Here is a 25016-nt window from a genome sequence, read left to right as displayed (position 1 = left end):
TCCCCGTGCACAGCTCCCGTTAATGCAGGCGACAGACAAAGGACAAACACCATCCTCGCATCCAAAATCTGGGAAAAAAGCAGGTTTATTGCTGGCTGAAGCTGGCAAGAGGGACAGAGATGTTGTTCCAGGCGGGAGAACAAAGATTAACTACTATTCTCAGAGATTTTAAATCCGGGAAGAGTGAGCTCATACATCACAGCACTATTGAAACAACAACCCCACCGAACACAACAAGCTGCTATTGACCCTCGGAATGGGAAAAGCTCCATTGAAACGGGGGGTTTGGGAAAGAGGTTCCAGAAAGTGACAGGGAAATTCCACTTCGAATTTCAGCACAGGGACGAGCTTAACTCTGTAAATCACTGCACCCATCACTCCTGCTGCTCCCCTCACACAGAAATCCCAAAAGGTGCCAAAGGCTTACGGGGAAAAGCACAATTTGCACATTTTTTCTGGCACGGGTTGAAAGGTTTGAACTTTGACATGGCCCCAGCTCTAACAAAACAGCTTGTGATCAGAGGGTACCTCTGCTCCTGGGGGCTGTGGCAGGACGGTGCCCAAAGGAGACCGGCGCGGATCCCCGTGGATGCCACGGATTTTGGATCTACCGGTCAGGTCTGGGACCCCAACAAGCAACTAAGAGCCGGTGCTGCAAGGGATGCCGTGCAGGCAGCCAGGCAATAACTTGTCATGTTCCCCCTCCATTTTCATCTATCTGGAAACCCAGCCTTTGTTCCACCTCCCGGGTGAGGACCGTGCCGCTCTGCCGGCTGTCCCGAGCCGCCCACCCTGCGCCTCCGGGCTCTAAAGTCACTCGGTCGCTTCCCAGCTCCTGCCTGCTCACTGCCCAGGGAGGTAAAAATTAGTAACATACCATCACGTGGTAAATCTCCTTGCTTGGGAGCCGGGGAGCTCTGCACATTGCTGACCTGGATTTCTTTTCTTTCCGGAGGAGCCGTTTTGCCGGGTTCCACCTCGGCGCCTTTGCCTTTGGGGGAATCGAAGCCCCCAGCGGCTCCATCGGCGGCATTTCTCTTCTCCTTCTTCCCCGCCGCCTCCTCCCTCTCTTTGTCCTGGCTGCCGATCTCAGGGATTTGCTCCAGCTTGCTCTGGTAGACGCTCGGGCTGCCCAGGTCTTTCTTCCCCGAGTTGCCGCCGTTCCACTCCTCTCTCTTCTTGGCCGCCGGCTCCTCGGCGGGCAGGGACTGGTGCTGCCTCCCGTCCAGGCTGGGCAGCCCCGCTCGGCTCTGCTCGGCGCCCGAGCCGCAGACAGATGTTTGCTCTTCTGCCACGGTCATTGACCTCTTCATCGGGGCGCTCGGCTTCCTGGCCGTGGGGCTCGAGCTCTGGGTCAGGCTGCTATTAGGAGAGAGCAGCCCAGTGGCGACGTCTTCTCTAAGCACCGGCTCAGGGTATTTATCAGCCAGGTTAAGGGTTAGGGGCACCGACAAGTGAGAGCACTCTGACATCGCACGCCTCATCGCCTTCCTTTGGTGGGCAGCCCTGTCCAGGAAACTGCCTTCATCCTCACAGCCCAGCCTGTCCTCCATCTCCTCCTCCAGCTCGGCGCCGTTGTTGAAGTAACTACTTTTGGAGTCATCTTGGGCGAGCTCCACCGTGGTCCTCGGAGGGTCTGCCTTGGCTGCCGGTGAGGAAGGGGAGAGCCCGCTCTGCCCGTAGCTGTCATTGACCACCCCAATCACACAATAGCTGGGGGCTCCATCTTTTTTCACGGCCGCTTCGTTAGACCCCGAATCCTTAGGCAGGATAGGGTGGAAATTGGGATTCCAGACACTGATTTCCTGCTCCTTCACGTATTTGCTGGGATCGCTCTCGGACACGGACAGATGGGGCAGGTTTGGCTCCGGCTGGCACTTGGTCTCCACCCCAGCCTTACCGACTGCCTTCTCCTGATCGGTGATGGCTTCATTTTTCCCCAGCCCGGGACCGGGTTTTTCGGCTCCCGCCTGTCCCACGCGAAAATCTGTCGCTTTAGGGTTTGCAAAGTTCCCTTCCGCAGAAGGAAACGTGTCAGAAATCAGAGACCAGCTCTCAAGGTGACCCGCAGCCGCCTGGTATTTTTTGCCTTGCACCTCAATTTCTCTTTTGTCTTTCTGAGCTATTTTTAGCTCTTTGTCTAGCTTCCCTTCGAAGAAGCAGAGCTTGTCCTCATCCGTGAATCCGGCGTTCTTAACGAGCCCGTCCTTAATCGGTCCCCCCGAGTTTACATTCAAGCCAATCTCGTTAAGCTTCCCCTCGGTCCTCTGCCACTCGAATTCGGTTTTGCCGAAGTCCTTCGGGGACTCCATGAGGTGGAAGGCTTCCGAGAAGCTCTCGCCGCCCTTGCCCTTGCCCAGCTGGCTGTACTCAGAGAGCGGCTGCTTGTTGGACAGGGACATCCCGGCTGGCTCCGCGTCCTCCGGCGGCTGGAGCGGCGATGGAGCTGCCGAGCTCCGGCTGCCGGCGCCGCTGACGACACAACGTGCCCCCTGTTATTCATGACAAAACTCCTTCCTCCCCACCCCCTGCGCCGTCGCCTTCATTTGCTGCAGTCAGCCACTAGTTCAAAAGAAAACGGGCAGGTTCCATCCCTTTGTGGGAGAGCCGAGGAATTCACTCCGGACACACGGACGCCCGGCCCTGGGCACCGGCTGGGGGGGGGTTTAACCGCCTCAGGGAAAGGGCTTTTCTGGGAGAAGTGTCTGGGGGGTTGTCACGCATTTGGGGGAACATCCCCATCTCCTTTTGCTCTGTCCAACTCTGCTGTGATCGATGCTTTTATCAGATTAATTCCTGAGCCACTCCAGGAACGCGCAGGGACCCAGGTCAGCAATTCTCCCCGCAAACAAACTCGAAACACAACCCCCCCCCCAGCCCAGCCCCGAACACCACGGCACAGAATGACCTCTTTCAGCACAAGGCCTTTGTTTTCCCTGCATTTTAATATATTCTTTTGGAGTCAACAGTGATCACAAGTCCTGCTGTAATGAGGATTTCACAATTCACAACCCCGTCGCTCCTGCGAGCGAGAGGACAGAGCTGAAAAGGATGGAATGGGACGTGTTTGGAAAGGCCTTGGATACTGCAAGCTTGATATTCTTTTATTTTTTAATGGGAACATATCTTACAATATTTTTAGCTGATTTAAAGATCCCATACATCTGTGTTTTGAAACAGCTGCCTCTTGAGCCTGACAGAATTCACCAGCCAAGCCAACCCCGGGGCCCAGTTGCCCAAAATATGAATTTCATTGCCAGTTTTCCTGGTTGCAGACAGATTTTTTTTTTCTGTCATGCTTAATTTACCCCCAGCACTGCTCATTTTGTGTTGACCTGTCCCAGACCAGCCTCGACATGTCTGACATCCACCCCTGGGCCTCTGTTCCCAGCACATCCACAAGGCTCTTCTGACTGGGAGCCTTGATTTGGACACAGTTCCCCTCGTCAAATTGGGCTGGGGATTGTTTGGAAACTGCATTAGCACCAAACTGCAGATTCATCTTTTATTCTTAAGTGCCTGATGCAGATTAATCCTTGACTAAGGCAAATTTCCCTCTCTGAACCAGGGTCAGAACCCATCGACCGCTGCGGATATCGATACATTCCACTCGGGGAGAGAACGCTGTCCTCAGAGCTGATGGAAAAGGCCTCCCCTGCTCCAGTTGAACTGAGAGAAATGTATTTTTATCCCCAGAGCCTGCAAGTTCCTCTACGCCCCCTGAATTGAACCTGCTGTGAGAAATGCTACAATCCACACATTTATCTGCTTGTATTTAAGCTCTGGATTTAAGGCAGTGCTATATTTAAAAACAATGACTAAGGAACTGTAAGTTAGATGAATCTTTCCTGACAGCCCCTAATTAACCAGAATAGTTCCACCCACAACCTTCACTCCTCAAAGAACCTCAATGATTTTTCTCTGCTCTAAAACACTCAGAGGTGTCTTGCTGGTGGAAAATGGGCTCTCAGCTCTCGGCTTGTGTTCTCCCTCCTCGCTGATGTGGGACTAATGTTTGCAAGCACTTGCTCACTCTGAAAGTACTTGTTCTGCTCCCCAGACTGGCAGACCTGGGAGTCTCTAATCCTGTGTAATTACTGTTATTCCTCCACCACTGAGTCAATCCAAACCAGGAGTTTTTTACAGGAAATCTCAATCCATCAGAGATCCCTTAGAGCACTTCCCCAGGAGCGAGGGCAGGTCTGGAGAGCTCTCTGAAACCACCCAAGGGCTTTGTATTTGATTTTTTTTTAAAGCAAACCATTGATAAGAGAGAAGAAAACCCTCTTTGATTTTGGGGCTGGTACCTCAGAGCCTGGGATCAGGGAAGGGACCTGCATCCCTGGAGAGAAAGGCCTGACTCACACTGTCGATGGACAGCCAGGAAGAGCCACCACTGCTGCTTTATTAAATAATATTTGTTAATGCAGGAAATGAACCCTATTCAATACCTGGGCTCCTCAGAAGCAGGAGAGTGCTTAGCCATGAAAAATCTCTAAAGTCATCTAATATTTAATCTCTCAGAACATTAATGGAGGTAATGCAGAGTTCACTCACCGAGAGCTTTTCAACCTGCCCACAGCACACTGTTCCCTGATTCCTCCCCAGTTCCAGTGCCCCAGCCTCTACCTGCTGCCAGATTATCTTTTTTAAATCTGAATTCATTAATATTCTGCTCCTGAAGCTGTGCCATGGTGGTTGAGATCCCAGCAAGGCCAGGAATGGCCACTCCCAAGCCGTGACCAGCAGCCCTCACAGCTTTGGGCCCCGTTGTTCCTTTGGATTCTTACAAACCCTACATTTTCTGAAGAATTACAAAGGAAACTAGTCAGTGAAGATAAGCTAGAAAGTGTGGGAGGATGTTCAGGATAAAGAGATCTTGAAAAGCAACTCAGATGATAAAGGGCTCACACTGAAGCAGAGTTGGGTTGGAAGGGTGACTTAGACACCCTGACAGTAAGCCCAACCACTGCTTTTATCCTCAGTTCAACTTTGAGGAAGATTTCACAGTCCTCAAATACCAAATCTGGGGTTTCACAGTCCTTTGGGCTCTCCCCCATCTTTCAAGTCAGATAAGAGCAGTGAAATCCTTACGAGCTCTTGTCAGTCAGGCCCCGGTCCAGCTCCTGGACATGGAGCTTCACCCACTGCCTGAAGCTTCTCACACCCTCCCAGTGGTGAGACAGGACCTGTTTCATGGGGAGGAAGGGTATGTTTTCCCTGTTCACATCCTCTTATCACCACTAAACCCTGTCTTTTCCTGCAGGTCCAGCTGACACAAATCAGCCTGTCAGGGACGCCGAGCACGCTCAGCCCAGATCATCCCAGCACCAGCCAGTGGTTTATCTGAGCTGCTCAGACCTTCCCTGATGCTTTTATTGTCCCCCTGCACACGATCCTTTTCCAAGGGCAGACATCCCCACAGGATCCCTGTGCCCTTCCCTGGCCTGGGCCAGGTGGAGCAGGGCCGTGCCAGCCCCCGGAGCGGGCACATCACTACACCCCACGTCACCACTAATGCCCAATCTGAGAGCTCCCAGCCTCAGCAGATGAATCAGCCTAGTGCTTCTATTTTTGCCTCACTCCTGAAGCTATTACTTATCCCTGCTAATGCCTCTGATTTTTTCTCCTTTAATCTCCCCCCATCGTTCCTGTGCAGCCTCTTGTGCTGGTTTCTAAGGCAACCTCCCTTTCCAGGATGCTGAGCTCCTCCTGCCAGCAGCGGCCACGTGACCTCCAATTAGGAGTTATTCCCAATAGCAGTGATCAGAGGGAGCAAACCACGAGGACACGCTCTGTGTGTCCCCAGAACTGGGATTTACCCCCTCCCTGGGCCCTGTGCTCACACACACACACGGGTTGTGCTGCTCCAAGTGCAAAACCAGCCCGACACTCCTGCTGAACTCACGCTTCACTTCATCCCACACTCTGCAAGAAACCAGGCTGAAGGATAAAGCTGGAATATTTAGGACTCTCACCATCAGAACTTTGCACTACAAGCTTACCATTTCAAAGGTGTGGAGCTGTACAGCCCTTAAACAGCCTCATGTTTTATAGGACGGGTCATTTACAGATCAAATCCTGCTGTAGAATTTACATGGGATCCATTAAAAATCAGAGATCAGCCAAAACCAGAATTAACACACACTCAAGAGTGTTTCCAACTCGAATTATTACCAGCATTTGGTTATTGTAGGAGTATTTGACAGTGGAAAGTGAAAAGGGGCAAAGCAAACTCCACTGAATGATACACAAACCACGAACTGGCAACAACAGCCAAGAAAGATGAGACCTGGAATTCAGATTTCCCTGAAAGTTAAACTGCACCACTAAGGAAACGTGACCAAGAGTCAATGGGGCAGAATTTGCAGCCAGAAAAGTGCATTTATTTAAATCTCAGCTTTTCTTGAAAATCCCAAGTGTCGAGGTCGAGCAGGAATAGGAAATAAAAGAAGGGAATGAAACCTGGAAGGGAATGAAACCTGGAAGTACGGCCAAGGATGGGGGTGCCAGCTCAAAGGGAGAGCTGGGCACGAGCCCATCCAGCTGCAGAGAAACCAAGTGTGGATGTAAAATGGCACCAAACCAACTGGGAAAACATCTGGGCATGTGCAGTGGGACACAGCTGGGCTGGGCAACCCTCAAATGAACGTCCTCAGGGCCCTGGGACACGACAAGGAGGGTGGGTTAGATGGGAGATTGGGAAGGAATTCCTGGCTGGGAGGGTGGGGAGGCCCTGGCACAGGTTGCCCAGAGAAGCTGTGGCTGCCCCTGGATCCCTGGAAGTGTCCAAGGCCAGGTTGGACGGGGCTTGGAGCAACCTGGGCTGGTGGAAGGTGTCCCTGCCCATGGCAGGGGGTGGCACTGGAGGGGCTTTAAGGTCCCTTCCAACCCAAACCATTCCATGAATCTGTTGGATCAGTGCAAACAGGCCTCTGAGCCCCTGGAATCAGTGAGCTGCAGCTCTGGAAAAACATCCTGTGAGCTCAGCTTGGGTACAGAACCAACACCTCAACCAAACCTTCTGCTGGAGCTGAACCAAGCACAGCCAGGAGGGCCAAAGGCAGGGGGAGAGCTGGGAGTGGCAGAGTTCTCCTCCCAGACACATCCCACACTGAGGGGACTGCCTGCTGACACCCTTTGGGCTTCAGTTCTCTCACACACCTAACTGGGACAATTAACAGGTCTTTAATTAACGAGCAGGCCACAATGTGATGAGGTTCCCACCATTCCAAAAGCACTGCTAAAGCACCTCTGTTCCTGTGAGGTGCTGGATGATGATCTCAGGTCAGAGCCTGCAGCTCCACCTTGTTCAGTGTTCACTCAGCTGATTGATTCCCATCAGACAAACCCAATTACAGTTTGGGGTCCCCCAGGAGAACTCCAGACACGATGTGAATGAAAGGTTGCTGTGGGAATGCTGAACCCACGTAAAATAAAGGAAAACAGTCAGGAAAAGAAAGTATTTAGAGCAAGGGCTTTGTTGTGGCTGTAAAAGAAAAGCAAATCCTGTCATTAAACAGGGATGGGGATTTCTTGCTTTTAAATGTATTTTATTTACACACAAGGGATCCAGATGTTGAGAAATCTGCCCTGTATTCCAGAGGGGGACTGTGGCAATGGGCATCAGCCAGGGATGGGATGGATGGGAGATCCAGGAAAAGAGGGATCTAAGGATGAGGTGACCACTTCAACAGGCCCCTCCAGCCCAGACGTGGGGGGATAACTCAGGACTAGAGCACCAGGAGCTGTGCAGTGAGCTCTGTGCCCAGAGCCTCCAGCCCTGGAGCGTGGCTGCCACAGACACGAGATGGCCCCTGGCTGAACAGATTACACAAATCAAAATCCATAAGAGGATACAGCCCCCAAAACACTGAAACAAATTGATTTCTTTTTTTAAAATGGACTATTCTCTAAGGACAGATTGGAGGAAGAAAAAATATCTTTTGCCAGGTTCCATGTGGAAATACAGATTGGGGAGCAGAGGGAGAGGGATGTCAGCGGAACGACACGGGCCAACCCTGGCTGAGGGAGAACCTTCCACCATCTCCTCCCTTAAACATTCCTCACTCCCAGCCCTGCACTGGCCAAGGCACCTGCTGGGAAGTACAGAATTTAGGACCCTGCTTTTTACCTATCATTCCCAATTTCAGTTTTAATTCACACAAAGGAAAGGTTCAGCCACGCTGAAGGCTGACAGTGTCTGTCGTGTTTTGTTTATCTTCCCAGCTGCCTCCTGACAGGAAAAGGTAAAAAACAATTTTCCAGAAGATGCTGGGGCAGTTCCTACAATGGCAACAACAAAAATGAGACGCTGAAATAAATCCCAAAGAGGGATAAGGGATTAAAATTCAAATTGCATGATCAGCCTTTTAGCCAAGGTTTCTCAACTTTAAACTGCAAAGCCAAAAATAGAAAAAAATAAAATTACAGAAGTGTGCAAGGCCTGATTTAGAGAAGATGGATCCTCAGGGAGAGGAATCTGCAGCATCACAGTTGCCATGACTCCCAAGGGACATCACAGTCCTGGGACCTATTTTAACAGCACACACAGGAGCTGACGTGCTCAGGAAAGTGTCCTGTTATTGCAGAACACACACGTGGGACATGGGAGCCTGGCTAAAGGGATTTCATTACTGAACTTCAGCAGGGGATCCTCCAAAGTGCTTTAATCTGGGAGCACATCACTGGCTGCCCACCAGGGGAAAGAAAAATGGCTTCAGAACCTGAAGGGAGATGACAAGAAAGATGGAAAGGGACAAGGGGGTGGAGGCACAGGCCAAGGGGGAATGGTTTCCCACTGCCAGAGGGCAGGGTTAGGTGGGATTTTGGGAAGGAATTCCTGGCTGGGAGGGTGGGGAGGCCCTGGCACAGGTTGCCCAGAGAAGCTGTGGCTGCCCCTGGATCCCTGGAAGTGTCCAAGGCCAGGTTGGAGCAACCTGGGCTGGTGGGAGGTGTCCCTGCCCATGGCAGGGGGTGGCACTGGATGGGCTCTGAGGTCCCTTGCAGCCCAAACCATTCTATGAGGATTCTATCAGGTGCCAAGTATGAGCTCCAAGTCCTGCCTGGCAAATCTGGGTGAGTGTTGGCCAAGTTCTGGCAACTGCCCAAAGTGTAAAACCTCTGAGCATCCAAGGGTTACCACAACAGGAGGACAAACAGACAGGCACAGAGACACCTGGACCTTAACAATGACCTCCTGGAGGACAAACAGACAGGCACAGAGACACCTGGACCTTAACAACGACCTCCTGGATCTCTGTAGCTCTGCCCAGGGCAGTGGTGAAATCACCATCCCTGGAAGGGGTTGGATGTGGCACTTGGGAATGGGGTTTAGTGGTGGCCTTGGCAGTGCTGGGGTTAATGGTCAGTCTCAATCTTTGAGGTCTTTTCCAACCTTAACAATTCCCTGATTCTCTGTCAGTAAACAAGCACATTCATCATGGTCATGAATCCCAACACCTTTCCCCTCACTGATCTCTGGTTTGACTCGGGTGCAGCTGATGTGTGAATTCCCTGTTCCCCCCTCAGTCCCAGCCCAAGGCCCTTCCACACCACTTGTGCCAACTGAGGGATTCAGGACGGGTTTTGCTGTCATTTTGCAACTCACTGAGCAGCTGTTCCGTGGGAGCTGGGCAGGGATGGAAAGGGAGACAAAAGCCTCGCTGATGTGTCTGCATTTCAGGCCTTGGCAGGGGCTGCCCAGGGAGGTTTGGAGTGCCCAGCCCTGGAGGTGTCCCAGGAGGGACTGGCCGTGGCACTCAGTGCTCTGGGCTGGGGACAAGGTGGGGATGGGGCCCAGGGGGGATCCATGGGCTGGGAGGGCTTTTCCAGCCTCAGGGATTCTGTGGATGGCAAAGCACCTTAAACTGCTGTGGGAACACAGCAACAAACAGTTCCAGAACAAGCTCAGTCACCCCAGGACACCCCAACAATCCCCCCCTGTCCCTCAGAGCGTTGTCCAAGCCCTCCTGGAGCTCTGGCAGCCTTGAGGCCGTGCCCACTGCCCTGGGGAGCCTGGGCAGTGCCCACCACCCTCTGGGTGGACTCAGAGCTGGTCATTCTGAGCTCCTCTCAAAAAACCCAACCAGCCAACTGTTGAATCTACACAGTGTTGAAAGGATGAAGGCAGCAGAATCTTATCAAAGCCCTGTGCAAACTCACGTCAGGGCAACTCTCAGGGGCAAAGTGTGGAGCAACTTACTCACACATTGCTACCTGAACCAGGTACTTCAACCCTTCAGTCCTTCAATTGGTGTTACCTGGGTGAGATGCTCAGGAGGAGTGTTCCTTTCTGCCTGGATCTGCCACTAAAATCCTGCTCCCTTGAATACAGCAGTGAGCAAAGGGGAACAAGAACTCCTGGCACACAATGGAAAGGCTCTGAAGAAATGTTGGGTTTTGTAAAAGATGCTGCCTTCAGCTCTGCCTTTATGTTGTTGCATCATGCACCAAAGAGCATCACTTCTGCAGGCACAAGTTCATGCAGAGAACACCACTTCCACGAAAATAGAACTACTTCAGGTTATGCAACACTCATTAAAATTACAGAACCTCTCAAAAACCTGAGCAGCGTGTTAAGGCACTCGGGAGCTCTGGTTGGGTGAGTTAGTGGCTGCCTCATGCAAACTGGCAGCAAGAAACTCCGCAGGAGCAGGAGCAAACTTTTCATGCCTGATGACAAGGCAAAAACCAAGAGCACCTGAGGGCAGGGATCAACCTCCCGACCACCTCGGCAGAGCAGAACTCACAGAGGTGCCAGTTCCTTCTGAGGAAGGGTTGGAATCAGCAGAAGCACCGGAATAGTTTTGATTTCCCCTCTATCCACATTATATCCTCCATTTCAAAATTTCTACGAGCTTCACCTCAATTCTCTGAAACTCATTCCATCTCGTTTCCTGGGAGCACAGGGACCTGGTTCCCTGGGGAACAGCGAGGAGCTGCTGAACCAGCCCCTCCAAAGTCTCCACAGAGAGAGAAAATCTGAAAATTTACCTCAGCCCCACCACTGTTTTGTTACAGCTGCTTCAGAAAAGAGTTTTACTCCAGAAGGAAACCCGTTCTGCAGATGAAGTGGTTCAAGGCAGCTCAAGCCAAAGCCAAGACCCAGCTGCAGGAGGAGCAGCTGGTTGCAGTTAGTCAGAGGCAGGACAAACCAACCCAGCACCTCGACAGCGACCCAGAACATTCCCTGCCACTGGAATACTCTGGCCCTGCCTGCAGTGGCACATGGAGCTGCTCAGGGACCACAGGGGAAGGTCCCTTTGTGGCCTGGGTGGCAAGAACCCAAGGTGCCGTGACAGCCAAAGTGCCGGGTCACTGGAATATCCCCAACAGATGTAAAACTAAGTGGGAATGAGTTCTGGAAGTCAGCCCGAGCTGCCAGGCCTCTGGAGTTTGGGAATCAGCTCTGTGAGACAGGCAAGCAGCACCAGAGCCCCTCCAGAGCAGCCACAACCCCCCGCCATGCCGCGCTCGCCGGATTAACGGAGCCGGGGTCATGCCAAGGCACTGACAAACAGCAAGGCCTGGATTAATCCTGCTGGGAGCTCGGGGGGCAAACACACACCTTTGTCTGGCCGGGGCCGGGGCGCTCCAGGGGCTCGGGGCTGCCTGGGCACGGCTCTGTCGGGAGCTGACCTGGCCGGCGGCGCCGGCACCCCCCGGCTCTTGGTGGGTCTCATGTAGCCTTTGAGCTGCTCTGCTGCTTTAACTCGCTCCTTCTTCGCCTCCTGCACAGCTTTTTGTTCACACCCTTCTTCTTTTCCTTTGGTTGTGTCTTGAGATTCCTTGTCTTTATGCACGTCTTGAGATTCTTCTTCTTTACTCGTGTCCTGAGATTCCTTTTCTTTAGTTGTGCTTTGAGATTCCTTTTCTTTGGTTGCCTCTTGAGTTTCTTTGGTTGCCTCTTGAGTTTCTTTGGTTGCGTCTTGAGTTTCTTTTTCTTTGGTTGTTTCTTGAGATTCCTTTTCTTTGGTTGTGTCTTGAGTTTCTTTTTCTTTATTCGTGTCTTGAGATTTCTTTTCTTTAGTTTTTTCCTGGTATCCCTTTTCTTCAGTTGTGTCATGAGTTTCTTTTTCTCTGGTGGCGTCTCGAGATTTCTTTTCTTTAGTTGTGTCTTGGGATTCCCTTTTTTTGGTTGTGTCTTGGGATTCCCTTTCTTTGGTTGTGTCTTGAGGTTTATCTACCTCAGACTTCAACACCGGAGCCTCCTTCAGATGTGCCTTGCCACCAAGAGCATCCCCCTCCTCTGCAGGCTGAGAGGGACCTTTTTTATTCTCTTTAGGACTGATCTGGGTTGTTTGGGCAGCTGTCACATTTAAATGAGCAGCCTCAGCTTCAGCCACACTCCCTGGCTGGCTGAGTGAGCTCTTCTCACTCCTCTTGCCTCCACCCAGCTCAGCCCCTCCAGCTTTATTCTCCAAGGAAGCCTTGTCAGTGTTGTGCTTTTTATCAGTGGGTTTTACTTCTTTATCATCCACCTTTTCCACAGGAGAAGGGTGAACTCCATCCTCCTTTGACTGAACATGCTGTCTGGCTGCAGGAGCCAATGCAAGTGGTTTCCCTGCCCCACTGCCACCCTGGGAACCAGCCTCTCTGCTCTGCCCACCTTTCTTTGAAGCCTCTTCTCCGGGTTCTTGGTGTCCCAGATGGACGGGCTGCTCACAACCTTCCTGGGTCTGTATCTCCTCCTTAGCACCAGCTCCGGGCTCTTTGCTGCTTTTCTCTGCCAGTGCTTCAGGAGCAGGAGCAGGAGGAGCAGGGGAAGGAAGCCCCCCACTCCCTGCACCCCCATCTCTCTGCTTTGGGAAGCCAGAGGAAGCATCTCCCTCATTCCCAGGGCCAGTTACTGTGCTCTCAGCCAAGGATTGGAGGTCACTTCCTTTATTATTCCAAAGCTTTTGAGGGCCAGTGGGGAAGTTTTTAATATTTCTGTTTTCATCTACAAAATCCGTGTCTTCCACCCCATATTCCAGCTGGGATCCCAGGGCAGGCAGTGCTTCACCCCTGCCTGGATCTGTCTCTGGAAGAACGGGCTGCTTGGAGGCACTTCTGGTCTTTTTACTGCTCCCATCATAACCCCTCTTTTTAGATCTCTCAGTAACCAGGCCCAAAGTGGGATCTGCCACTGCTGGGTGCTCTGGGGTAGGATTTCTGTCCCTGCTGGAAGGACTGGGACCTTCAGGTTTGCCCCTTATCTCTGTGTCCCGAGGAGGGCTCGTCCCTGCTCCTGCCTTCTGCTCCAGCACAAATGGCTGTTGAGGCTCAGGCTCCAGCTTTTTGTGTTTCTCTTTGCTCCCTGTGGGTGATTTCTGTGGTTCCAGAGGCAAAGCAGGAGCCTGTCCTTTGGCAGGAATGCTGAGGTCATCCAGCAGAGCCTCTGGAGTCCCGGAACCAGCCCCTTTGCCCTTCTCAGACTGAGTTTGGTTAACATTTCCCACTGCAGGGATGTCACCTGGACCCAGCTCAGGACTATTTTCAGCCTTTCTGCCTTTCACATCTCTAGTTTTACTCTTGGTCTCGTCCATCCCCACTTCCCTGGTGGGACTGTGTGTCCCAGCCCTGTGCTCTGGGAGAGGCTGGGATCTACCTGGATCCTTCCCTGTATTCATGGGCCAAGTTTCTTTAGCACTGCCTGTTCCTGGCTCTGATGTCTCCACCTTATGACCTGAAAGAACTGGCTGATGAGAGGCACTCCTATTGCCACCCTGGATTTCAGGCCTGCCCAGCACCTCTGCCAGATTCCCTCTTTCCAAACCAGACACCTCCTTATCCAAGGTCGTTTCCTTCCTGCTTCCAGCCACCTTCTCCTGGCCCGTGTCCCCCCCAGCCCCCAGGACAGCTGCCTGCCCCAAAGTCTTGTCAGGCTGTTTCCTTTTCCCATCACTGCTCCTCTTCCTGGGTTTCTCTGCCTCCCGTGTCCCACTGGAGCTGATCCCAAGGGATTCCCTGGCAGCACCTCCGGCCTCTCTGCCTTTTTTACCCAAATCCACCTCTTCTGTCTGGCTGATGGTGTCACCCAGGGCAGGACATTTGGCTTCCTCTCTCCTGCTCTCCAGCAGCAAAGGTTGGGCCAAAGCCCCCAAATCAGCTTTTTCATCTTTCCCAGTGTTTTCTTTCATCTCCCCTGGCACCACCTCAGTTGGCCTTTGCATTTTAGTTCTATCCTCCTGCAAACACCCAGCAGTGACACAACCCCCCTCTCTGCCCTTATCACTGACTTCCTTAGCTTTATTGGACAGCTCAGGAAAACCACTTGGCTCCATCTTATTCTCAAGGAAAGGCTGCTGGAAAAAACCTCTTTCCCCTTTTTTACTCCTTCCATCGCTGCCCCTTTTTTTGGGCTTGTCTGCAGGCCAGGCCTGGGCAGAGCTGCCTGGGGGGTGTCCCCTGGCAGGGAAACCTTGGTCTCTCTCGGGATAAGCTGTTTCTTTCCCGGCCTCATCCCCCCTCCCTCCCTCAGGGGCTCTGCTCCCATCCTCTGAGAGCACCATGTGCTCAGGGAAGCTTTTCATCCTTTTGCCCTTCCCTTCCCCGCGCTTTTTTCTGGGCCTGTCCATCCCGTGTGTCAAACAGGGATCTTTGCCAGCCTGCTGCTCTGAAGCACCAAACCCTTTCCCTTTGTTTTGATCCAGGGAATCTGCTGCCACCCCCCTGCCCAGTGCCTCGGCAGGGCTGGGACGTGTGGGAGCATCGGGAACACCGTTGGCCTTCCCGTCCTGTGGAGCAGGAGCCTCCTCAGGCTTTGGGGAAGCCAAGGGTGCAAGAGGCCCTTTAGCAGCATCTCTTGGGGTCTTCAGTCCTCCCTCTGGCACTGGTTTAGTCTCCCCAGCTGCCTTTGGCTCTGCAGGAACTCTGTCCTCCAGCCCAGCCTCTCTGAGGGATTCATTCCCAACCCCTTTGCTTTTTTCCCAGCTTTTCTTTGCTGCTGCTTCCAGAGCCCCACGGGAAGGCTGATGGACAGTGTCACTGAGGGTTTCCTGACTGGCAGATGTGGTTTTAGGCTCCTTGTTTTTATCAGGAAGGAGCAATTCCAAAGGTTTGCTCTGTAAGGGAGTTTCTGCTTTGCTCACATTGACCAGGTCAGCACGTCTGGGCTCCTTATCCTCCCTCTTCTCCTTTTTATCAGGAAAATCCCTTTCCAGAGGCTTGGTGGGTGCCTTTGCTGGGACAGATTCCCCCACCTTAGTCCTGCCCACCTGCTCCAAGGGAACCTCTTTGCTCTTGCCTTCACATTCCAGCATCCAGCTTTCACCTCTCCTTCCCTCTGTTTTCGGGACATCCCCAGGCCTGGCATCCAGCACTCGGGATTTCTGGGCCTGCTGTCCCGGTGCTGGCACCGAGGAGGCATTCTGCTCATCCAGGACATGACTCCCAGCTGTTATTTTAGCATCCTTTGGCACATCCAAAGCTCTGCTTGCAGAGGCAGCTCCAGGCATTCCGGGACACACCCCCGGCTCCTGCAGTGCGGCACCAAAGGTAGAATTCCCGGGAGCTCCGGGGGCTCTTCCATTTCCATCCCAGAACTCCATCGCTCTCGGCAGCTGGTTCCTCCTTTGCTTGGGTTTCTTTTTCTTTTTCTTCCCCACGGCACCTTCCAAATCCCAGTTTTCCCGGGGTGGGTCCCCGTAGCTCTCCACAGACCCCGAGGGGCCATGGGCTGCCTTTCTGGCTGGGACCCTCCTGCGAGGGGAGGCTCCAGCACCACATCCGAGCTCCACTACGGGGTCAGGGCTCTTCTGCTCTGGGAGACCTACTGGCTGTTCCTCTGGCACAGCTGTGAGAGGCACTGGGGCAGCTTTTGCTCCACCAAACCCGCGGTCGCTGGATTTGGGAGCTTGCCTGACTTGTGCAGTGGGAAGACCTGGAATACAGAAGCCTCCTCAAACATCAAAGCCACTATTTGCTTGCTAAGAAAACAATAAATATACTATTTATGTGACTTTAGCCATCCCAAACGGGCCGTACAGTCACGTGGGCTGGATTTCCAGCACTGACACCACACTAAAGGCACCTCGGTAGGGCTGGGGGAGACATTTACCCCCAAAACCTACTTAATTACTTCCAACACGTGGTCAATGCCCTTTAAAAATAAGTCCTGCCAGAAGCTCTTACCCCACCAAAAAGCACCAGTTCCTGTAAGGACATGCTACGGCTCTTTAAAAATGCATTAAGGATCCATTTTGTCTGAGCAAGACAAGATTAAGAGAGAGACTTTTTATATCTCCAGCTGGCATCCTTCCAGACTGGGAAAACAGAAGTTTAGTGGAAAGATTGGAAGAGATGGAGGGGATGAGAGCCAAGCTTCCCCCAGCACCAGGGTGGGAGCAGTGGGAGGCAGAACCTGTGTCCCAAAGTCACCTGCTGTGTCCCTTCAGGGCTCCCTCAGCCCCAAAGCCACTGAGTTTTAGAGAGCATCAGTCATTTGTCACTTAGCCCTGGCCCACAAATCCACCTCCACGACCAGTGTGGCACCACCAGCTCCTGGAGAGGCAGGAAAACAATGACACCTTCCCTCGGCAGTTACACAACTCAATTTGGAACTCCTCACTGGGAATACTGCAGCAAGGATTGATGGTCCTTTTAACACCCAAATAAAAAGCCAGTGGTGATGGCAAAGACATGGTGAGCTTTTCATCCTCCAGCAGAGCAGCTGTGAGCCAGTCCCAGTGAGAAAGTACTTGGAGCACACGGATTGGGGGGTTCAGTTGGAAATGGAGGGGAAAAGAGTCTTTCAGAGGGCAGGGACCAGAGGGAAGTGCAAGGCCAGCACCAGGAATTCAGAAAACCACACCAAAGAGACTCCTGCTTGCTCAGGTGGCCCCACAGCCAGGAGGGAAGGGTGAGCAGTTCAGAGAGGAGACAATTTCCATGGAAAAATGGAATCACTATCCATGTCCTACCTGTGGGCTCTGGCAGGGCCTCTCCTTGCTGAGGTTCCACGTGGTTGTGCTCAGGCTCCTCCTTCTGTGCCTCCACAACCACAGCAGGGACAGACTTTTCTGGAAGGTCTTTATTTTCTAGTGCAACGTCTTCTTTTGCTTCTGCTGGAGCTGGAACATGAAAAAACAGGGACAGGAAGCTTCAGGTCTCAGCAGTTCAGGGAGGCTGCAGATAAAGACAGTCCCTTGGGAAGGGGACAGGGCTACTTTTATGTTTAATAGGAATGAAGCTTCTGAGACGTGGTTTTCTACCCTATCTTATCTCCTCACAAACCGATTTTAAGCAGCAATTTTATATTTTGCAAGACATGCCAAGGTGGAGGCAAAACACGAAGCAGAGACTGTTTCAGGCTTAAGCACAGGGTGTTTGTTTGGGTTTTTTCCCTCTTTGTAATCATCCTAATTCAGACTGTCCCAGATTCCCACTGGAATTCAGATCCAGAATAAACTCCATTATCAGTCTGGAGTCCCTGGCTAATGCTGAGCACCTTGAATTCATCTCTACCTCACAGTGTATTCCTGCAGACACCACACCAGCCCTTGCTACGTGTAATTACACCAAAGTTCCATTTATAAGCCATAATTACATGGGAGAACAGTTCTCCCTGTAATTAATTTTATTCAAATTCTAAATAGGAAGGAAGATGATGACAGACATTGGTACAACAACCACGGATGAGGAAGAAAAAGACAAGTTATATGAAGGTAACTTCAAATGTTAAGGTTAACATGGATTTATAACAGCCCTTGGTCAGCACACACGAAAAACCTGCTTGAAATTCAACTTTTGTTGCATTTTCTTTGCTAAGGGCAAAGAGAAGCAGTGCCTGTGGTGGGGCAGAAGGAGCTGGTGACCCAGTTTTGTCCTGGGCTTTGCATTTCCCACCTGCTGGTTCCGGAAGGTGGTTGGTTTGCCCGGGAAGGGGCTCCTTGGAGGGGCTGGGAGGGGGTTTGGTGTCCTTGGTGTCCTCTAAATGATCCACACGAGCTTCTGGGACTTTGGATTCTTGGTCCACCTTTGCCGTTGCTTCTGCAAAGAATAAAAAAAAAAAATTCACATTTTAAATTTGGCTCGAACGAGATAAAAACCACTTCCTCTCTTAATTCTTATTTCCCACAAGAACAGGGATGAGCCAGCATGTCTCTGTGGCTGCCCAAAAAACAGAGAGCACTGCTGAGAATGCCCAGGGAAAACAACCAAAACCATCAAGAAATTCTAGCTGTGTATTTTCTCACGGAGAGCCCCCGGGAAGCACCTCCTGTGTCCCCTGAGAGCAGCACTGAGCTCTCCCCAAGGGCTTTCAGGCCAAGCAAACCAACCCTTGGATGTGATGGTTGTCAGGGGCTTTTCCAACCTGAATTATCCCGTCACTCCGGGATTTCAGGCACAGACTCACCTGCAGGAGACTTGTCCAAGGGAGACCTGTCTTGCTGAAGGGCAGACCCAGATGTCCCCAGCTCTCCAGGCACAGCAATTTTGGGGTCAGCTGCAGGGACAGCTCCAGAATCCAGGGTGGGAAGAGGCTTGGCTTCTGCTGCAGGAGCAAACTCAGAATCCATGGCATGGTGGTGGTTGACTTCTGCTGCTGGGGCAAACTCAGAGCCCATAACATGGTCAGATTTATTATCTGCTGCTGGAGCAAATCCCAAATCCACGGCATGGTGATGGTTGACTTCTGCTGCTGGGGCAAACTCCGAATCCATGGTGTGGTTAGGTTTATTATCTGCTGCTGGGGCAAACCCCAAATCCATGGCATGGTGGGATTCCACACCTGCTGCTGGGGCAAACCCCAAATCCAAGGCATGGTGGGATGGAGCATCTGCTGCCGGGGCAAATCCCAAATCCAAGGCATGTGGAGGTTCTGCATCTGCTGCTGGGGCAAATCCCAAATCCATGGCATAGTGGGATTCCATACCTTCTGCTGGGGCAAATCCCAAATCCATGGCATGGTGGGATTCCACAGCTGCTGCTGGGGCAAACCCCAAATCCATGGCATGGTGGGATGGAGCATCTGCTGTGGGGGAGAAGCCAAGGTCTGTCCCCGGACTGGATTTGTCATTGACAGCTTTGGGAGACTTGGCTTCAGGGGCAGGAGAAAACCCAACATCCATGGCCTGGAAAGGGCTGGCTGCTGCTGAGGGTGCAAATCCAGCATCCAGAGCTTGGGCAGGGCTGGTGTCTCCTGCATGGACAGAGCCAGCTTTTTCTGCAGGAACGGGCCTGGCCTCGGGGGCTGCACCTGCCAGGGACACACAGGGCACAGAATCAATGGGAGTGCAGATGGAAACACCTGACCCTGTGCTGTATGACTTTGTGCCTCCCCTCTTGTCCTTCAGCATCCCCTGCTGCCCCCTCAGCCCAGGGCACCCCAGCTGTCCCCGTGTTCCTGTCCCCTGAGTGCTCCTCCTGCCCCACGTTGGTGCCCGGGCTGCAGGGACATCCCTCTGCTCCCAACACCCAGCAGCCAAACAGGGACTCGCTGGGTTTGAAACCTCTCTGGTGCCACAGAGCTGCTGGATCCAGTGCCAGGAACACATTCCAGCAGAATATGGACAGGAATCACAGCCAGGGGGTTGCAGAGAATCCCAGAATGGTTTGGAAGGGACCTTAAAGCCCATCCAGTGCCACCCCCTGCCATGGGCAGGGACACCTCCCACCAGCCCAGGTTGCTCCAACCTGGCCTTGGACACTTCCAGGGATCCAGGGGCAGCCACAGCTTCTCTGGGCAACCTGTTTTTCCCTCTATAAGCAGGACACAGAAAATGTGGAATCACCTTTATGAGCCCAGCTGGGAATTCCAACAGCGGAAAAAGTCCCGGGACACTCCAAAGCCACACACATTTCATTTTAAACATGGCTTGTGCTGTCAGGGGGTGCTTTGGTGCTGCAGCTTAAGGCACTCCTGACACAACAGTCATCCTGTGAATTCCCAGATCCCTCCATTCCTTCCTGACCAAATTGGCCTCGTTCATTTTCCACACAGTATCTCCCAGGACACTGAGCTGGTAATTCCAAACCAACATTTGTCACCTCACAGCACAATCAAACCTCCGTATTTAAGCTCCCATTTTTATAAAATCCCCTTAAAGGAGGTTTTTTCAGTCGGTTTTTATTAAATATTTCTCTTCTAGAGGCAACTCTGTATAAATTATCGGTGCCAGGAGCACTGGATTTCTCTTCTGCAGCTCCTAATTCCCACAGCCCCAAGCTCTGCCCATCCTCCATGTCCTGCAGCACCATGACCTGAACATCTCCCACCTACTGCTGAGGAGATGCTACACAAAAATAAAATTTCTACTGATTTTTTTTTTTTGAGTCGCATCTAAAAATATCCTCCCCAACCAATGGAAAATGTATTAAATCTAAGTAAGATACTTAAACTGAAGTCAGAAACAGACAGGAAAAATGGAAAAAATGCCTTTTAAAATGGTCCTTAAGAATCCATTTAGATAAAATGACTATTAGGTACTTAAACTGAAGAAGGAAAGAAATAAGAAAAATGGAAAAGGTCTCTTTTAAAATGGTATTTAAGGATCCATTTAGACAAAAGGAGTATTTCAGTGAAGCAAACCAAGAAGATCCATCATGCACCACCCTCATTTGGGTTTGCCTTTGCTGTGGTTGAAGCGACACCACGATCTTCTCCAAAATAAAATTTCAAGATTGTGATTTTACAGATGGATAAGACTGTAAATAGACAGGTCTTAAAAGCAGTATGGATGTTCCCTGGTGGATGAGGGGAATTAGTGGAATAAAGCATCAGGAAATGGGACAATGACTGGTACCACAGGTCTGATGCTCTGCACAAATACCTTAAAAACCTTTTGTTTTAAAGAGAGCCTTTAACACAGACAGGCCTGGAGGTGTTTCTGTACAGATCAGGCTCATGGCAGATGTGGCACTTGGGGACATGGTTTAGTGGTGGCCTGGGCAGTGCTGGGGAACAGCTGGACTCAATCCTAGAGGGCTTTTCCAACCCCAATTCCGTGATTCCACGTTGTAACCACCTTCTTGACACACCTTAGCATTTTCCTGAAGCTCAAATCTGGAGACAGTAAAGGACCATTAAACCAGTTCCTGGACTGGGGACACGGGAGCTGACCAGTCCAGCAGAGTTGCTGCTCCTCCCCAGCACTCCCCAGGGATCCCAAACCTTCAGTCCCAGCAGGATTCCTTAATCCCTCGCTGCCTTTCCCTCAGAAGAGGCAATTCCATGTCTTCCCACCCTCACAGCCTGCTCTCCAGGGACCCAAGCCCAGCCCCAACCCTGAGGCTGGAGGGACTTTACCTTTTGGTGCGTGGGCAGCTCCGGGCTCTCCCGGGAACGCTGAGCCTGCAGCAGGAGCAGGGCCGGGGGGCACGGCCGGGGGGCTCTCGGGCAAACTCGCCTTTATTGCTTCTGTGGTTACAGGGGGCACTGGGAGACACAACCAAGGGGGGTGAGCACCTGGAAAGCTCTCAGAGAACAGGTTCCTCTCCTGGGATGAGTCCCCCTCCCAGGCACTGCCTGCAGCCACCCCGGGGAGGGAACCCCTCCCTCCAGCCTCCCCCCCAGGGCAGAGAAAACCAGAGTCGCCTTTTGTCGTCCATCCTCAGGAAATCAATCTGTGCAACACCCAGGAAACACACCCAAAGCCTGAGGGAAGTAACACAGCTGAGGAGTGCTGTGCTACAAAGCCTCCCAGATCCACCCCGAGCCCCAGGTGGAGCCACCAGCTCCAGAAACACCAGGACTGGTGTTGAACTATTCTCTTCTCAGCTTCTTCATTAAATCAGCTATAAAACCCCCATTAGGGATCAAATTTTGTAACACAGATGTATCCCCAATGGAACAACATCTCAGTGGAGCTCCAAGGATTTAAGTGTGACCAGAAACTTAAGCACAAAATCCTAGACTGGTTTGGGTTGGAAGGGACCTTAAAGCTCATCCAGTCCCACCCCTGCCATGGGCAGGGACACCTCCCACCAGCCCAGGTTGCTCCAAGCCCCCTCCAACCTGGCCTTGGACACTTCCAGGGATCCAGGGGCAGCCACAGCTTCTCTGGGCAGCCTGTGCCAGGGCCTCACCAGCCTCACAGCCAGGAATTCCTTCCCAGCCTCCCACCTAACCCCGCTCTCTTTCAGTCTGAAGTCATTCCCAGTTTCTCAAACCCACATTTCCATCCTAAACTGATGTGAGAAGCAGGACCAGTGCTCTCCCTGGTCAGCTCCCGCTCGGCTCCGTTACAGCCTCGTGTTCCTTGAGAAGGCAGACAGGCAGAGAAGCTGCTTCTGCTGCTCAGAAAGATCTTTACAGCTCCTGCAGGTGAAGACAAAACCGTTCCTACCTGGTGGCTCAACAAAGAAAGAGGCATCTGGTCCCTTCATGTCCTGCTGAGCTCCCATCCAATATTCTTCAGGACCTGTGGAAAACAAGAACACTCAGTCCAGCCCCAGAAGGGCTTTTACTTTTCCAGCTGAAGGCCTTGACTCTGCTGGTCTGAGAGTCCATTCTCAAGTGATGTTTCAGTTCCCTCTAAGAAAGGTCCCAGGAATCCTGTTCCTCCCCAATTACTGCCAGTGAAAGCTCCCATCAGGGAAGGGTTACAAGCACCGACCCAAAAGAGGAGCTTCTTTCCTCCACTCTTCTGGGCAAGTGGCTCTGAGAGGCCCTGCAAGAGCAGGGGGGGTTGGAGAAGTCTCCTTCCAACCTCAGCTGTTGTGGGATCTCCTCCTGTGGAATCCCAGCAGGGTTTGGGTTGGAAGGGACCTTCCTCACCCCACCCTCAGCACATCCCCCTGCACCAACCACTGCCAGTGCCACCGGGACACTTTCCAACCCCGACTCCCAAACTCAGATTTTCCAGCTGCAAACCCTCCAAGCCCCCCCAGACACCCCAACACCCCTCCTCACCTGCTTTGTCCTGCAGGAATTCTGTGCTTGAGTCCAGGCCCATGAAGGCTGACGGGTCCAGAGCCTCTGCAGGGGAATACATGGGCCCCAAGAAAGGCTGGTCAGGTACCATCATAGGGCCGTGTGGGGCTGAGGAAACAAAGCCCTTTTGTTAATCACCAGCCCTCTTCACCTTTTTTAATCTACTTTATTTATTAATTTACGCTTATTTTAACTTTATTTATTATATTTTAACTTCAAAAATAATTTTGTTAAAATAAATCTTCATTGAACTATTGAAATTAATGTTTATTAAAATAATTGTTTATTAAAATAAATATTTCAACGTTTAAAATAAAATGCTTTAACTTTATTTATTGAATTGTTTACTTTATTTATTAATGACTCCTCTCCTAAATTTCAAGTCTACACAACACTGGGACCTTTCTGCTCACAAGCACTTCAGTTCAAGTTCGTATCAAATCTGTTGTTTCAGCTTTACAAACCATAAATTCTGCATTCATGTAGAACTTTTTAACAAGGTGTAAGACAGTCATCACAGGCAAATTACTTCCCTTTGGCTTTCTGCTTCTGCTGCCATGAATTCCTGCTAATAATCACTTGATAATCCAATATTAATAAAATAATCCAATAGCTCAAAACCCCCAAGAACACCCTGTGGAAACAGTTTTAGACATGAAAATCAGAGCAGGAGAAAAGGCCTGTGAACTTAAGACCTTAATAATTTGCTGTATATGTATGAAAGGCACCAGAGGAAACTCCCCAGCTTGCCCAGGAGGGAGGAACTCACCGAGGATGTCTCTGGGAGCTTCCCCGTGGCCCGGGACCAGCGGCACGCTCCTCACGTCAGCAGGGAAGGACAGATCCGGCAGGTTCTCCCCTCTGTGCATGTTGAAGGGGTCTGAGGAGACACAGCGAGGTCGGTGCCACCCCCCAGGGGGAGGACACGGCACAGAGGAACATCAGAACAGGAGGGGAAGGTGCCCCTGACCCCCCCACTGCACCCCCAGGGACAGCTGCTCTCGGGGTCGGTTACCAGGGGCAAACTCCTTCGTAATTCCAACTTCCACCCACCAGGGACAGTTCTCAGGCTGCTTCCCAGGGAAAGCTGACTGGCATTTCGGTCCTGGCTGTTCAGGGAGAACCTCCTCCTCCTCTCCAGGAGGAATCCTCTGCTTGTGTCCTGATGGACACATCCAGTTCACCTGAGCAAGGAATGACAGCTGAGCTCGGCTCAGTTAAATCCAGAGCAGACCAAGGGAAGGAGTGGAACCTGTGAGCTCTCCCAGCCAGGAGCTGTATCCCAGTAGGAACTGGGTGATGGGCCAGTATTTTAACCAAGATACAAGGCAGAGGGGAAAGGAACAGTGTCCCAGGCAGACTGCTCCATCCCTGGAAGTGTCCAAGGCAAGGCTGGGCAGAGCTTGGAGCTACATGGAATAGGAGATGTTAAAGGTTCCTGTCATCCCTGCCCTCTGGCACTGTTAGCCATTCCCTGTGTCCTGTCCCGCCATCCCTTGTCCCCAGTCCCTCTCCAGCTCTCCTGGAGCCCCTTCAGGCCCTGCCAGGGGCTCTCAGCTCTCCCTGGAGCCTTCTCTTCTCCAGGGGAACCCCCCCAGCTCTCCCAGCCTGGCTCCAGAGCAGAGGGGCTCCAGCCCTGGAGCAGCTCCGGGGCCTCCTCTGGACTCTCTCCAGCAGCTCCACGTCCTCCTGCTGCTGTTCCCAGGGCTGGAGCAGCTCTGCAGGGGGGGCTCAGCTGAGGGGGCAGAGGGGCAGAATCCCCCCTGCCCTGCTGAGGGCTCAGCCCAGGCTGTGGGTTCACACCTGTCCCTGGGATAGAGCCCTTCCTGGGCCAGGAATGGGGGGTTCCTGGCACACCTGCCTGGCCTGTGCCAGGTGCCCATGGCACTTCTCTGGACAGGTACAGCCTCTCAGGGGTGAGGGACATTTCCCAAACTCTGTCACATGTTGTGTCACCCAGGAGCCAAAGGACTCCCCGTTCACCAAACTCCTGTCACAGCCCATTTCCAGACACTGCCCAGATTTCTCCCAGGTGCCCAATTAACAGGGATTCAGTTGAAGGCTGTTGCTCATTTTCATGCCAGATGTGCTTCCTGCAGGGCCAACAGCCCAGCTTCAGGTGTTCCCATGCCCACAGTGCTCTGAGATGTCAAAATCA

General features: G+C 52.1%; 1 protein-coding gene across 10 annotated transcripts in view; it reads right to left on the bottom strand.

Annotated features, from left to right (window-relative positions):
* Positions 1–25016, bottom strand: part of MAP4 (microtubule associated protein 4) — a 143660-nt gene that overhangs the window by 34783 nt on the left and 83861 nt on the right. For 7 of the 10 annotated variants that reach the window (XM_064645858.1, XM_064645771.1, XM_064645952.1 and 4 more), the window contains 8 exons: positions 23628–23738; positions 22838–22966; positions 22272–22346; positions 21233–21361; positions 18341–19183; positions 17830–17973; positions 16905–17054; positions 11570–15865 (listed from right to left, as the gene is read on the bottom strand). In XM_064645858.1, the coding sequence (XP_064501928.1) occupies positions 11570–15865; positions 16905–17054; positions 17830–17973; positions 18341–19183; positions 21233–21361; positions 22272–22346; positions 22838–22966; positions 23628–23738 (5877 nt within the window). The remainder of the gene's footprint in view (positions 1–11569; positions 15866–16904; positions 17055–17829; positions 17974–18340; positions 19184–21232; positions 21362–22271; positions 22347–22837; positions 22967–23627; positions 23739–25016) is intronic. The other 3 variants (XM_064646407.1, XM_064646492.1, XM_064646023.1) reach the window with 2 other exon arrangements.

The sequence above is a fragment of the Pseudopipra pipra genome, chromosome 1 (assembly GCF_036250125.1).
Source record: "Pseudopipra pipra isolate bDixPip1 chromosome 1, bDixPip1.hap1, whole genome shotgun sequence".
NCBI lineage: Eukaryota > Metazoa > Chordata > Aves > Passeriformes > Pipridae > Pseudopipra > Pseudopipra pipra.
Note: the sequence above shows the minus strand (reverse complement) of the source record. Positions and strands in the feature narration are given on the sequence as shown.